This window comes from Sparus aurata, chromosome 5, assembly GCF_900880675.1.
Source record: "Sparus aurata chromosome 5, fSpaAur1.1, whole genome shotgun sequence".
NCBI lineage: Eukaryota > Metazoa > Chordata > Actinopteri > Spariformes > Sparidae > Sparus > Sparus aurata.
This window is the reverse complement of record NC_044191.1, coordinates 3,763,318-3,779,593: the sequence shown is the minus strand read 5'-3', so window position 1 is coordinate 3,779,593 and position 16,276 is coordinate 3,763,318. Positions and strand designations below refer to the sequence as shown.

Here is a 16,276-nt window from a genome sequence, read left to right as displayed (position 1 = left end):
TTACCACCTCACGGTTGCCTTGCCGGCAGTCAGATGCAGTTTTCATCCATGCCTGTCAAGACTCATATAGTCTATGTAGTGAAGACTTTTAAGGATTTTTTAAAAAAAATCTATACAAGGTTTTAACTGTCGTTGTTGGCGAAATGGAAGTTATCACTAGTCTGACGTGAATATGAATAACTTCCGGTGAATGCTGTCTTCACTTATTCACATGTTGCAACAACAATGAGATTTCACAGTTTGTGTAGTGATATATAGCCATATTAGCCATGGCATACAGTAAAGGTGTGCAAAACAGGCTTGTTCATTTCCAATTACAGTTTTTCTAAACTTAAACTTAAAATACATTTCTTGAAACTATGGCTCAATTCCCAAAACTGGTTCCCAAAAACAGTTTATCATTTTGTCAAAACTCCACAAATCTCTTGTAAAATGAAACACTGCACGGACAACTTTGTTCTCTCTTGTCAAACCTGATTCTTTCCCCCAAATGATTCCCAGCTAACTGATCCTACATCACTTTAAACACTGGTGTGATATATGTAAAACACCACCATTGGTTATGCCTTAGTAGCTCAGTTGTCATGCACATCAGCCCAGGGTTCAGATTCAGCCTGTGGACCTTTGGTGCATGTCATCCATGTTCTCTCTCAACCCTTGTCCCGTTCCTCTTCAGCTGTTGTCCAGAAAGGACTTTTGTTTTTTTTTACAAACTGTTTCACTCTTCTACTTTTTCACTGTAACATTTAAGCAGGTTTATTTGTCGTAAAATAGGTTTCAACATAATAGTGTATATGTTAAGATGACTGTTGCCATATTGTATGTTATACAATACTATGAAGATATTATATAAATATGCATTGATAACCATTGAATCAGGATAAATAGAGGTAATGTCAAATTATGTTTAGCCCTCCTAGCTGACTTTCTTCCTCATCGCAATAAAATAAAATGCACCATCACCTTAATTAAACAAACATTTCTCTGGGTTTGAACATTGTTGGAAATATTTGGGGAAAATGCAAGTACACAAGCAACAAAATGTATGATATATACATGATATATCTTTAAAATCTATTTCCCTACACATCTATTTGGAAGGGACATAATGATGAATTCATCTATAAGGTCGTGACATATTCATCTCAACTACAGTACATGAACTCCTCTAGATTTCAGAGGTAAATATAATAGTTTCGACTCTCCTACATTTATCATTTTAAATTAGTTACTTCTCAGTTTGAGATTGTAAAAAAGATATGACTACCAATAGATTTTGTTGAATTGTTATCAAGTAAACAACACTACAATATAAAGCTTCCATTCCACTTCCATGCACTATAAATAAATAACAATAATAAAAAAGTTTTACAGTGTGGTGTTATTTAACTGAGGTAAAGGATCTCAATACATCAATTTCACTGTCACAAGACGACAGACTTCTCCACATAGTGGATCATCCAAAGGGGTTTCATCTTTAAGTTATTTTTCTCTGCTGAGAGAGAAAGAGGCATCTCAGAACAGAAAAGTCCAACAATGCCAAAACTTATGAGTACAGTCAGCAGACATAAACATTATGTTATGGTCATGAGACACCATTTCTTGTACCGAGATATTAAGATGATTGATGCGTGATCACAAATGGTTAATTGTTAAAACATCTGACAATTATATCTCTTATTTCCAAAAGATGGAACAAAACAATTAGAAATATGCTCTTATAAACACACAAGTTGAGACACTTGATTCCACCAATGCTACAAACACAAACCATCGCTTCCACACTGATGGAAACATCAACTTAAACTCTTCAAACTGACCCCACCTCATCTTCATCATGTCGCTCAGTCTGCTGCCTCTGCCTGACTTGTTCTTCAAGCTCAAGCTTTTCTACTTGATACATCCAAAAGTTTTCCATGGCTTCTGGTGAATGCACAAACCCAACAGAACCTCAACCAATCCCCCAGATAAGCTGGTGTTCAGAGTGGCAGTACAATGTTAAATGCAACACCAGAGTCTACAGAGTGCGAGTCAGCTGGTCAGGTGACACTCCGGATTATGTGACAGGATTCGTCATGGAATCAACAGGTTGGGTCAGTTTGTTAACCTGGATCTGCTCTGATGACAGGGTGGCATCATATCGTCATATCATATTTATTCATCAAAGTAATTTACACTGTGTTGTGTACGCATTAATCTCAATATGAAGTAAGTTTAGAGAAGAAGTGTTACCAAACCAACCCAAGCGTCCTGGTCATGCTGATGTAAACAGGAAAACAAAACCAGTCATTGTGTTATTGGATCCTCACTGAATTATTTAGCTTAGCTTGTCTTGCCCTTTACCTTTCTCCCACACCCTCACTCAGTAAATCATTTTAGGGGGGGGGGGGGATTTCTAAGCAGGCAGAGAACAATGTTTGTATTATCATGACGAATACAGCAGTATAATGTAATGTAATTTGAGGGGCAGCACTATGGTTCCACTTGATGCAGGGACCGTCACTGAGAAGATTTCTGAAGGGACCATTTCAATCCTGAGGTTTATATAAAACTGTATGTAGTCCTGATTTTGGTTTATAAATCTCAAATCATTGTGGAAACAGGTGCACATGCGCAAGCTTAATTTCTAATCCTGCATTCATCCCAGACAGATGTAGAATTCCCCCTTTAGATCCGTTTGTATATCAGTACTTCCGCCCACTTTACTAAAGATAAGACGCGTAATGCAGTGTACACAGCAACACACTGTTGCTATTTATAGTGCTGTGCCCACATGTGTACCTGTAAACCATTATGATGGTAATATTTCAACCATCATTATCGAACATCAGAAGGATGAGCAATGATTAATCTATAGAGCTCATATTGAAACAGGCTTTACAAAGCATTTCACAGTTAAAGATCATTCATGAACATCAAAGTTATGGCTCGAATGTAAACAACATAATGAACAGATTCATCACTTAAACATTTTAAATTAAGTTTATAAATGACACAATCAGTGAAACTGGCCATCATGTAACTTGAGGTGTGCAGTTTGGATAAAAATGAAATCTGAGTTCAGAGATTGGTGTGGTCTGTCCCATGTGTACTGAGTACTGATGTAATAATATATGAATCAATACTAAGTAAGCATGAGTTGGAACCTAAACATGCTGATTGGTGCTGAGGCTGGTGTGATCTCATGGTAAGATGGTCTCTAGTTCACTGTAATCTTACATCTCTCACGTTATAATGCATGTCTAGCTCATCATTTCACCTGCAGATATCTCTAGAAAAACTGGTGTATACCTGAAGTATGTGTGAGGTACATCCGCTCTTACCGCACATTCTTCCTTTATGAATATCGGTTTATGTGTGGGAAAAGGCGTATGCATGCTTTTTGTGCATAGACATTGTTTATAAATCTGACCCCAGGAGTTCTTTTACCACTCCCTGCTGTCTCCTGAGACAGCCTCTAAGCTGCAATTTGTTGTATTGGTGTGCCAGTGTACCCTTTCAGCTCACTTTATCACAGCTTGTTATTGTGTCTGAGACATTCAGACTCTGAGCAAGGATATTACTGGATATGTCTGGCCTGCGTTGACTTTAAATATTAATTGTGCAAAAAGTAACATATTCATATGCACACAACAACTGACTTAAAGAACAGCCATGTTACCTGATACAAGTTGATCAATAATAGTCAGAGCTGCAGTACTTACATCGCCCCCCAGTGTTGGCTGCAGGTCACACTCTGCAGTGGGGCTCAGGTCCTGTCTCATTACCCAAATGGGCTCCTTGGGCTCATCAGGCGTGTAGGGAGATCTCACTGTTCTGTTCTTAACCTCCTCTATGGCCTCCTTAATGTCCTTGATGGCTAGGGATATGGCGTCCCTCTTCTCCTGACTGTTCCTCAATGCTTCTGGCTCCGATTGGAGCTCAGGCTGGGGCTTTCCTTCATCCTGTGGTAATTCATTTTCTTCATCTATGGTGCCTTCAGCAGCACAATGAAGACTCTGAGAGCTGAGGCTTTCTTTGACCTCAGCTACGATGCTATCAATGTCCTCCTCCTGGTCACAGCTGTCAGCACGTGGGTACGGAGCAAACTCAGCCTCCTTCTCTGGGCTGTCAGATTCACCATCTGAACGCTCATCGTAGTGGCGCAGGCGGGAGCCCACTGCCTCCTGCTGATGGTAGTCTCCACCTCCCACCCGGCCCTCCAACAGCTGAAACCCGGCCCTCCTCTGTTGGAGAGACCCTGTGTCCTCAGCTGTGTTGGCAGCAGATGAGGGGGAAACTGATGGAAGGGCATCACCGATTTCCTCGTAAACATGCTCAGAGAGTGAGTAAATATCATATGGCTCAGAGTAGGCTTCATCCACAAGTCCAGCATCTAAACTGTCCAAGCTCTGACCAGCCAAGATGTTGGGCCGTCCCCCAATGTGGCTGAGGGGCTCGGTGTAGACGTAGTTTGAGTAGCCAGCATTCAGCATCTCTTCTGCTTCGGCCTGTATCTGGGGATTTTGGATATCTGGCAGAGGGTCATGTGGTAAGGGCGGGGGCTGAGGAGGATAGTTGGGATGTGATTGGAGATGTTGCTGCTCAGCCTCGGCACTCTCAGTGTACCCCTCCGCCTCGGGCCTTAGCTGAACTCCATAGTTCCCTGCTTCGTCCTCCAGCTCTGGCTGCCCCTCAGGCTCCAGAGACATCATCACTAGACCATCATCCCCCTCAGCCCGGTCAGTATGGGTGTGGAAGCCACTCTCAGTGCTCGCTGAGCGGGCCAGCACTGAATCATCCCTCTCTCGTTCATCTTCTTGGCTCCTCACTGTATGGTGCTGTTTCTCCTGTTGTTGTGCTAACTGTTGTGCTCTCTCTGCCTCTCTCTGCTGTCTCTGTCTGTGCCTCTGCTGCTGAGCTCTGATCCGGGCCTCGCTGTCCCCTTGTCTGCGGTATCGTGTCACCGCAGGTCTTGGAATGGGCTGGGGCAGCTGTGGCTGTGGAGACTGGGCTCCATGCTGTAGCTCCATGTCTTGCTCCTCCTGTGGCCTGCGCTGCTGTGGTGGCCTGGCTCGACCGCCAGCACTTCCTCCAGCAGGGGCTTCACAGTGTCTATATCTCTTTTCCTGGTTGCTGTGGCTGTGGGACCGACTATTGTGGTTGTTGTGGTGGTGGCAAGGAGCGGCATCGGTCTCCTCCATCACTTCCTGGCCAAGCTCTGTCTCCTCGGGGTTCATGGCCATCTGGGTCTGGTTGGTTTGGGTTGGTGTCAGGGATAGGTTTAGGAGTTTGTCAGTGTCAGCCAGTGCATGTGCATGTATGAGGTCAGGGCAAAAGAAGCTGGAAAGACATTGAAAGCAGAAGAGAAGGGAATAAAATGTCAGTACAGGTAAGAAGAAATTGAGAAAAAAAGAGAAATATTTTGCACCAAAAACAAAAAACAGCGATAAAAAAAGGTGGTGACATACTGACTATGCACAGGGTTGAATAGCAAATTACTGTAGCTGGCAGGCTAGTACTACACAGCAACAATAGCAATCCTAGCTTGGCTGCTAACCAGACAATAACAGGTTATGGACCATATAATCTGTACACTTAACCAGTGTTTTTATTGTTGCTGTGTACATTTCCCCAGATGCAATCTAAAAAAATCAGTGCAGGAATTGTGTGATGTCATCAGAACCTCAGACTAAATTCTATCAACATGTGTCCACATCCCCACCAGAGGAAGAAATATCCTGGACCATGTGAATACAAATTATTCCTGGTGGCTACAAAGCCCACCTATGCACCTACCCACTTTAGCCTAACAAATAATATTTCTACTGACTCCAATCTGATAAAGAGGATCAAACCATCAGTTAGAACTGTCAAAGTGTGGACAGATGAAGCTACAGTAGCACTACAGGACTGTTTTGTGTGCACAGACTGGCAAATGTTCAGAGATGCTGCCACTCAGGAGAACAACTTCAGTCTTGAGGAATATACATCTTCAGTGAAAACATACAAATGTGTTGATGATGATGTGTTGATTGTAATAGGCCTGGAGCCAGGTCCACCCCTCAGGATGTTTTTTGCTACCTTTTTTTCACTATTATTTCCTGTTATCCCATACATTGGGCCATCACAAGTTGATAATCTCCACCCCCCAACTCAGGGCCTTATGGCCTCAGGAGCCAAAAAAAACCCTTTTTGGGAAAAGCGTCCGGCGAAATGATGTAATTAGTGTGAATGCTAAAGGCTCTTTTTCTCTTTTCTACCTTTTGTAATTTTGGAAATATTCAGCTTTTTCAGCAAAATTTTTCCCATTCATCCTTAGTTTTTTTTTTCTCCAAATTTCATTCTGCTACAACTTCAGCATACGTTCAGTTATAGAAACAGTTCAATGATTAAAATGTTCAGCTTTTTAAGCTCTTTAGGCCTTGTACTTTTCAGCTTTTTAACCTTTCAACTTTTTCTGAAATTCAGCTTTTTCCCAAAAAATGTAACATTGAAGTAAATGGGAAAATCTTAAAATCCTCTGCAAAACTCATCACCTTTCAACCTCTTCTTGTCCCTCATGCTGTGAGCTAGAGACACCATTCCAACTCTAAAAGAGTCAAAACATCTTGAACTATTGGTCATGTATTGAGTTTTTCTTAAATCTTTTACGGTTTTGAAATAATCACAATTTTAGTTTTAAGGGGTTTTAGCCCGTCTTCTCATTTTATAACGGGTGTGTATTGCGTCAGCTAGAGTGGAGAGCAGCTTCAAAAACTGGAGAAAAAATTTTCTTCAGCTTGATTTTGATCCCAAATCTTTTACTACACATAGACAATGTATAGAAATGTAGGAAATCTTGTTGGCTTTCAGCTGATGGTCTTATTTCGGACTTACAGTTTTCAATTTAGAGCCCGAGAGCGACAAGAACTCCAGCAGCTCCCCCATAAGCCGCAATGTTAATTTTGAGGCAAAATTTCTGGAGGATTTCTGCCCTCATTTCTCACTCTAAAGAAATAAAAAGGACATGAGTGCGTTTAGCCATGTCTCCTCTTACTCAACACAGTGGCGCCGCCAGGATTCAATTTCAAAGTACGCACAGAAACGGCAAATACAACAAATGGAAAAATACTTTTTTAAGACAAAATCTAATGTTTTCAGTATCAGTGAAATAACAGATTGCAGCGCCAACATGATCTGTGAGACTGTGGTTATTCTGACATGAGTTAAATGGCTGCTGTGTGGAAAACTACGCTGTGGTCCGTAATCGCGGTGCAGGCGAGTGAGTTTGGAGCTGACCAGAGGAGAGAAAAAAGAGAACGATATGACGCAACTGTAGCCGCCATGATATGACGACGTCGCCCCCGCTGAGTAGGAACTATGAAGGACTCAGTTGTGATGGAAAAGCACCTAAACTGAGCAGGGCAGTTGCTAGGAATTCTGGGCCCCCTGAAAGAATATCGGTGTGGGCCCCTCTACCCCATCCATTGCCACTTTCAATTTTCTTGTTTTTCAGTATTCTTGACGGTGCCTGGTGTAATACACCCAATTTGTTTCCTTTTTTACGATTAACGACTTAACAAGTCAGAGTATTATTATGTAATTATGTATAATTAGTTGTCTTATTCTCATTTCACTGATTCGCAACACGTTATTACACCTCTGATTGCAAATACATTTTCAATGAACCACTCAACAAATAGGTAGTGGGTCACTAATAAACCAAAACAGCCAACCAGTGTCTACATCACTCACTCACCATCAAAGGCATCATTGGACTGCTGGGCTGAGCGACTGTTGTGGGGTCAAACTCAGATGAAGCAGCCACTGCTGATTCTAGTGCAGCAGAGCATAAAGGTTTATTGTTCCATTATATATATTGTAAACATTATATGTTATGTTTCATGGAGAAACTGATGCAGAACTAACCTATTCTTGGACAAATTCTAAATGGGCTTCTTAGTACCATAGCTCTAGGTGGACAGCTTCACTTCCCCAGGCAAAAAATATTCTTAAAAACCATTCAAAAGTCAGTGTAAACTGTCCACAACTCTAAATAGTCTTTTTTACTTTGTTGTTGTCAGCTATTATGGTGTCTTTTATTTTATATTGCTATGAAAACAAACAAATCTTTGAACATTTAACTTTTTTGTATTTAGGCTATTCAAATGTCCCACTAATAACACATTTTACAAGACCACATTGAACACATCATGATAACGTAACTTCGTCAGATGCTCATAATTACTAAGTAGAACTTGAATGCGTCATAATACATTTCAATGCGCATACTGGAGCACTGTCCGACAGTGATATGTGTGAAACACACAGTCACTGTACCCACTAAACATTAGACGTCTTATGGACGTGCAGATCATGTCTATATTGCGTCTGTCAGTCCAAGACCAATTCTGGACCTCTTCACGACGTGCAAACTAGGTCCACAATTTGGACGTCTAATCATAACCCCACTTGGACGTCAATATGCAGTTGAACATTTGAACGTCGGGCTAGATCACTTTTTTGGACGTCTAAGACAGGTGCAGGGAACTGACATGATGTAAGTAATTTATTTATTTATTCATTATTATTATTATTATTATTATTATTATGATTATTATTATTATTATTATTATTATTATTATTATTATTATTATTATTATCATCATCATCATCATCATCATCATCATCATCATCATCATCATCATTATTATTATTATTATTATTATCATCATCATAGGAGTAGTACTAGTAGTGTGGACATGATTATTTTGTGATTAAACATTATTTTTGAATAAAAGTAATGTTTTTGTTTGTTTACATTTTCCTGTTTTTCTTTTCTAAAACAGTGTAATTCTGTTTAATACAAATATATATACAGTCAACGCCATTTTGATTGGCTGAGGCATTGCGTCATTACAAGTACATCCTAATAGCCACTCCCATTGGCCCAGGTGTTTGTCTTCGTTTGAAGCAATTGGCCGCTGGGCTCTGTGCACCGTTGACCTATACAACAACTTACAGCAGTCCGAAAATCAGCGTCCACTAAATTGCAGGTGAGTTCGGGTTGCTCATAGACCCATAAGTTAATTTTATGTTCATTTATGCATTTATAACGTTTGCCGTTTTAGCTTTGTTGTGTTAATCTACTTCAAATCTGTTGTCGCTATAATTAGCATTACATCTGCTGACGTTAGCTTTTGAACACAACCAACTTTGTTTACAACGAAGCCGGCAAAAAAATCAATACATAGAGTGACGCGCTTGAGCCGTGGGCTGTTACCCGACCATCGTCGGCAACAGGAGCCTCCAGTGTTAACAAGCAGGAGGGCCATTGTGGTGAGCAGGGAAGCGGGTGTTAGAAGCGGATGTTAACCGCTACCGCTCATCGAAGTTAGCATAAAGCTACCTCATCACAACGGCCATCATACTTGTTAAGTTACCGGTCAAGGCTTTTTTGTCGGTGACGGCCGTGTATGGGTCCGTGGCTCCAGCGCTTCACTCAGACTGTAGTTATTTTTCTTTGCGGTGCTGCTGCTGACAGAGACGTACCTGCACTTGCTAACATCCGGGACAGCTAATTGGGCTAGCAGCACAACAAAACAAAGCAAAGCAAAATACTAATATACAGGCGGGAGGAGGGGGAGCTTCAGACACAACCACGTGGGGGTTTGCAACCAAATGCATAACAATTTAGTGCAATGGAGTACTGAGTTACGTATTGTGAAGCTTTAGTTGGGTGTTTCTAAATCAGTCTTATCCTTTAGTCAGGTGGTGTTTGGTCCTCTTTTGAAAGTGGAGTGGGGTTTCCAGCCCTTTGGAAGCCACCCAAACAAGGTACAGATTGTGACCTCATGCTCATTTGCACACACCCAGTCAAATAAATTGTAAGACTAAACTGACTTATACTGCATCTGTGTCTACAGATGGCTATGAAAATGAGAGAATGGCGAAAACACCTAAGAGACATGGATGAACTTCTACGTTATGACAGCGAAGATGGACATCAGAGCATTGACATTAATATCGATGTTGTGGCTGGGAGTTGTAGCAGTGTAGTTGTAGCAGTGTGCCTGGGACCCCACGCAGTTTAACAAGTGACAGCGTTCCTGAGACATCACATGGTTTTGATTTTGACACTGATGTGGACTGTTTGTCCACTGACTCTGAATATGAACCAAATGATGATGAAGCTGAAGTCATCAGCAGCCTTGAAGATGACCTGAAACAGTGGGCTACAGACAAAGGGAATGTGTGTTAAATTAACCATTTAAGTGTGGAGATTTTTGTTTATTTTCACAAGATGAATCTGGTAAGCCCTTTAATTTTTCTGTGTTCAGTTTGATTTTTACCCCAGTGTTCACACTTAGAAAATAAATAAATAAAAATAGATATATATGTATATGTGTTTAATTGTTTTATATTTTAATTGTTCTTATATTTGTACATAGTCACTCAGGACTAACCCTATTTTTGTAGTACAGACCAAAGAGGTGTAATTTTATTTATTGTATTTTACCACTTTTTTTTTTCAAACTTAATTGAGGGTTATGCAGCCTGCTGTTAAGAAGTAGTAGCCTAGTAACTAGTATTTCTCAACTGAATCCTGGAGATTGGATTGTGATTTATTATTTTTAACAGCATGCCACCTTCTGAAATGGGACTACATTTATGCATAGAAACTAGAAGCAGTACAGTATAAAAACAATGTCTAATATGAGTTCTAATTTGAAGCTGAAATGACGTCCACAAAGACCATATTTGGACTAGAAATAGCTCCTGTACGGAGGTACTGTGGATGTCATGAATGAACGTTAAGTGTACGTCAAAAAAAAGACGTCGTCTGGAGTAACAGTCTGCACCTTGAGGTGACCAAAATTAGACGTGCAAAAATGACTTGGAAAAGACCTCGTTTGGACGTCTCTCTGCGCAGTGGGTAGTAGCTCCTAAATTAGTAACGTTCAGTTATAGCTACTCTAGGAACCGTTGCTCTACAATGAACTGGCGACTTGTCCAGAGTGTAGCGCGGCCAGATGACAGCTAACGTAGGCTCCAGCCTGCGCCCCGTCAAAGGTAATGTTACAGACATTAAATTAATGAACAAGTAGGCTAATTGTTTCAGGCGTCCTCGGTAGTTTTACTCCCACATTCTTAGAAAATAAGTTGTTGATGTCCTGGGCCCCTGCTCTGCTGCTCCTACTCCTGGCCTCCTCAACTCTTCTCTGGTGTCCGGACTTGTGCTTTTTGGTGGGCATCCTAACCCTGCTGGAGTTCGCTCGCGCTCACTTAATTCCGATGAGGAAGAACTATGGGAAGAACGAACCGCGGTGTGGACCAAACCATTTTGTAAGAAGGGGCCAAGGGGGTTATTGAAATAATTAAAATTAGAATATTATATGACTTGTGGCTTTGTTTTAATTCGGATTCATTCGTATGAATATATATTAGTTCAGTGTATGCATAACCATTTTGTCATAGAGGCTACTGGGGGCTGTGTGTGGGCCCTATAGCGGGCTGTGGGCCCTTAGAATTGTCATCACCTTTCCCCCCTATACGACGGCGCTGAAACTGAGTCGAGTGGAGCCGAGCTGTATTGTGTAGTGGAGAAGGGGTAACACACGCTATGCGCGCGACCGTCCTCTCAGATGCGGCTGCGTCTCCGCAGGTCACTGTGTGAGGTAAAGAAAAGCTCTGACTTGCATGGGCAGACGTTGTTTGGTGTCACCCGCTGATTTGCATAATTTAAATATCTAGCCCGCCGAACCTTCCAATCCGTCCCCGGTTCAGCACCCTGGACAGTGCCCTGCAGACCTGCAGCATTTGTTTTCATCCAAACTTTGCAAACGTGGCCGAGATTTGTAGAAGACATGTGTAGGGTGCTCACTAGCCCATGCTGTTCCTATAAATAAATGCATATCTGTGTAGAGAGGGATATAGGCTATGAAAAAGTGATCCCAAGTCCCCGCTTTCCCACTAAACAGAGGGAGAGAGAAATTACACAGAATACAAATTGCTTTATCATTATTTTTTTTCACCTTCAAAAAAAGTACGCACAGTGCGTACAGGATTCCGGCTGGCGGCGCCACTGACTCAACATATAGATATTTGGGCGATAACCATTACAGTTTTTTCATAAAGTGGCAGGAGTTTGGGAGGTGTTTTCCCATTCATTCTTATAGGGACATTTTCATCTTTGGCTCTCCTACTTCTCCAGCAGCCAAAGAATGCGTGTGTATTGCGTAGAGGTGGGTGCAGTTCATCGATGTGGCGATGCATCGTGATGCGTCACAGGACGATTTGGTATCGATTAATTAATGTTGATGCTTTGCCGCAAGACCGGAACAAAAAACACGTAACCGGAACCTTAGCGCGCGCCCCACCCGGACTGTTTATTGAGTGGGACCAAAACAAACAGAGCAGTAACGTTTCTTTGCAAAATGGCAACAGCTTTAGCAGCCCCCAAAGAGCGACCGGGGTTCACTGCAACCACGTGGAAGCACTTTGGATTTTATAAGAGAGCAAACAAGACAACTGATAAGACCTACGCAATTTGCTGTTTTCAGTGATTTCTGCCAATAGAGGGGACTCTCGCGCAAGTGGAGCTTTCCCTGGTCAAAGTTGAGAAGGTCAAATTGCAAATGTTTACATAGTCATAAAATAAAATACTTAGTGTCTTTGAAAAATACAAGCCAAATGTTCAAAAAACCATGTTATTTACTTAATGAGTGTAGTTTTAGAGGAACTGAGTTAATTGATAGGCTATTTATTTACAAATGCAGCCACAGATGAAGACAAAATCAATCTTGTATGGAAAAAAAGCATTAAAAATCACAATAATCGAAGAATCGTGGCACCAATAATCGAAACGAATCGACAATCGTTATAATCGAAGAATCGAAGCTCCCATAATCAAAATTGAATCGAATCGTGAGGTTCCCTTGTTGGAACACCCCTAGTATTGCGTGAGCTAGAGTGCGTGACATCATCGCTAGAGTGGAGAGCAGCTGGAAAACTGGAGGAAGAATTCTCTTCAGCTTGATTTGGTTCCAACATCTTTTACTTTACATAGACAATATAAACATAGAAATGTAGGAAATCTTGTTGGCTTGCTCCATGGTTGCTCCTGCTCCTTCGTATGTGCAGCCATTTTAAGCTCTTCACCCTTTAACTTTTCCCATTTTTAGCCTTTTTTCACAATTTTAACCTCTTCCAGCCTTTAACTTTTCACCTTTTCAGCCTTTTTTCATCTTTTTAAACTCTCCCAGCCCTTTCATTCTACGTTTCAGCCTTTCGTCACATTCTTAAGCTCTTATAGCCTACAACCTTTCAGCTTTTCTGCCTTTTCAGCTTTTGAAAAATTCAGCTTTTTCTGCAAATTCTTGACCATTCTTATAGTTTTATGCATTTTCCAGTACATTCAGCAGATTTCCAAAATCACTGTATGTTCGCAGGAAATGCAATTTTACTAGTTATCATTTAAAATCTGAATATATTGGCACTTTCAAAGCTGGACCACAAAAACCAATGAGAGCGATTGAGGCAATGAGAGCAGCAGCTGACAGTACTGCCAAGCAACAATAAACAGTCTTACTACTGCTAGCTAGTAGTGTTGTCAAGATACCAAAATTATGACTTAGGTACGATACCTGCCTAAAATATCTCGATACCTAAAACATCATCAAAAGTAATGGAATAAAATATTAGATGACAGAATGTGGAACTTAAAATGATTTCTTTCTTTTTATTAATTAAAACAAGAATATACAGTATATTTTTGTAAAATATATTTCAATGTTTCAATAGTCTTCTTCTTCTTATTATTATTATTATTATTATCATTATTATTATCATCATCATTATTTCAGTTTGATAGGTAACTTAGCTGCCAATGTGGTTACATGCATCTCTGTATCAAAGAAGACAAGTGTCTTCTTGTTTTGTTCATTTGTCTTGTTTGCTTTCAGAGATTATTAAATAACCCGACCTATTCAACATAAAAATAATGAACATAAATTAAAAAAAAGTCTGGCAATTCCTAATATAAGATAATACTTTATTCGTCCCACAAAGGGGAAATCTGAAATTTGCATTTCATGTTGATAAAGTTCAAACCCTGGATTATTAGCCTGCAAACTACATAAGTGAACTAAAGTACAACACAAATGGCCCAGACCTGGTGAAGGTCTGTGCTCTAATCAGACCATTTTCTAATAATATAAATTACAAAATATATTATAAATTATTGACAAAAATGTACATGCTATGATTATATTACTAGTACTGATTGACTTAAAATAGATAATTTATAAGTGGTGTTGTTGATCAGCATACTTGTGAACACCAGCGTATGTTCTGGTAAAGTTGATGTTACCAGTGTGAACGCTGCGTTTGTCCGTGGGCTTGCCCTTACTGTCAGCAACATAAGCAAATATTTCCATATTTCGCTCCATGCGTCTGCTTTTTCAACAAGCCTAGGACGGTCGGCAGGAGCCCTTATGCCACTTTCAGCCGTGTCTGTCTCGCTATGCTCTGTGACGGTCACCGTGAAACCACGCCCACTCCGGCTGCAGGTAGCGAGGAAGCAGAGAGAAGCTGCACACACAGACATGCTACCCCGCTGTCGCACTTAGTTCATAAAGTACCGATGCTAATAAAACATGAAAAAGTATTGTTTTTAACGGCTGGGTACCGCAGTACCTTTCTAGTATCGGTTTACCATGAAACACTACTAGCTAGCATATTACTGTTGACAGACACCTCTCATCTCCAGTTCTTGCTGAAGAATAGAAAACCTGAGTCTCCCCTCCTTTATCTTTTGCTTTCATTACAATTTTTTATTTTTGCAACACCATTAACCTAAACACCATTTTGTTGCGTCTGCTTCCCCTTTCCACTGTCCAGTCACTCTTAACAGGTTAAAGCAGCCACACTGCTGGCATAACTTGTGCATCTCATGCGTGTCTAATGTTTCAGGTTCTCATGGTTATTTTTACTGCATCTGCGGGCAGTTCTTGGAAAAAACAGTCCTGAAAACGACCTGTAGCCAGTCACATCAACATCATACCAGTATGTCACTATAGTTTTAATGTCTGTGTCTGTAGAGCAGCTTACAGACATGTAGAGAATACCAAGAACAAATTAAAGCGGCAAGCAGTGATGAACGGGCCCTTGCAGTCCACGCATATCGGGCATGCTGCCGTCCGGGATTGTTCATGCAACACCTTCTGTTGAGGAATTTGTTCCTTTTATAATTTGGTGGCCTGCTCCCGCTGGAATGAAATAATATATGCATGTTCAGGCAGTGAAGCTGAAAAGTAAGAGGGCTGATAGAGCTTAAAAAGGTGAAAAGTTTGATAGCCAAACAGTTTCTTTGGCTGCACATATACTGGAGCAGTAGCAGAGCCAAAGTTGAAAATGTCCCCATAAGAATGAAAACACCTCCCAAACTCCTGCGATTTTTGAAAAAAGTGTAATGGTTATCGCCAAAATATTTATATATTGATTAACAGGAGACATTGCTGAACTCTGTGATGTCTTTTTTATTTATGTAGAGTGCAAAATGAGGGCACCAGAGCGAGAGACAAAACAGGTACTGTCTGCTCTCCTCCAGAAATTTAGGCTCAAAATTAACATTGCGGCTTATGGGGGAGTTGCTGGAGTGCTTTTCGCTCTCAGGCTTCTACAGCCAAAAGTGTAAGTCCTACATCTGAAATAAGACGATCAACTGAAAGCCAACAAGATTTCCTACATTTCTATGTATACATTGTCTATGAGAAGTAAAAGATGTGGGATCCAAATCAAGCTGAAGAGAATTTTTTCTCCAGTTTTTCCTGCTGCTCTCCACTCTAGCGATGTCACGCACTCTAGCTCACACAATACACACCCATTATAAAATGAGAAGACGAGCTAAAAAAACTCTCACTCTTAAAACTAAAACTAAAACTGTTATGATTTCAAAACCATAAAAGATTTTAAAAAGCTGAATACATGCCAAATAGTTCAAGGTCCTCTCACTCTTTAAAAGGTGGAATGGTGTCTGTAGCTCAAACTATGAAGGACAAGAAAAGGTTGAAAGTTAATGAGTTTTGAAGAAGATTTGAAGATTTCCCCATTTACTTCCATTGACACTAATTAGACTGCCACCAGAGCGCCACCTATTGGCCGATTTGCACCAAATTTTGCACAAACCCTCATCGGGCCATGGAACACAATTAGCAAAAGTGTTGTGGTAATGGGACTGTATTTGGTGAAGATACTAAAGACTGTCTGTTTTGAACACAATGTGCAGGAATTTGTTGTTTTATATTTTAGGCGT

The 16,276-nt window shown here is 40.7% G+C and overlaps 1 protein-coding gene and 1 long non-coding RNA gene across 3 annotated transcripts in view; one reads left to right on the top strand and one right to left on the bottom strand.

The window, feature by feature from the left end:
• apba1a (amyloid beta (A4) precursor protein-binding, family A, member 1a) overlaps positions 1 to 16,276 on the bottom strand; it is a 66,828-nt gene that overhangs the window by 24,727 nt on the left and 25,825 nt on the right. The window contains exon 2 of the mRNA XM_030416922.1: positions 3,705 to 5,322. Coding sequence (XP_030272782.1) covers positions 3,705 to 5,225 — 1,521 coding nt within the window. The 5' untranslated portion in view covers positions 5,226 to 5,322. The remainder of the gene's footprint in view (positions 1 to 3,704; positions 5,323 to 16,276) is intronic.
• LOC115581649 (uncharacterized) lies at positions 8,957 to 10,311 on the top strand. Of its 2 annotated transcripts, none has more exons than XR_003984053.1 (3): positions 8,957 to 9,017; positions 9,733 to 9,798; positions 9,888 to 10,311. It is a non-coding gene; the product is annotated as an uncharacterized LOC115581649 (long non-coding RNA). The 2 variants fall into 2 exon arrangements; XR_003984054.1 differs by having other exon boundaries at positions 9,729 to 9,798.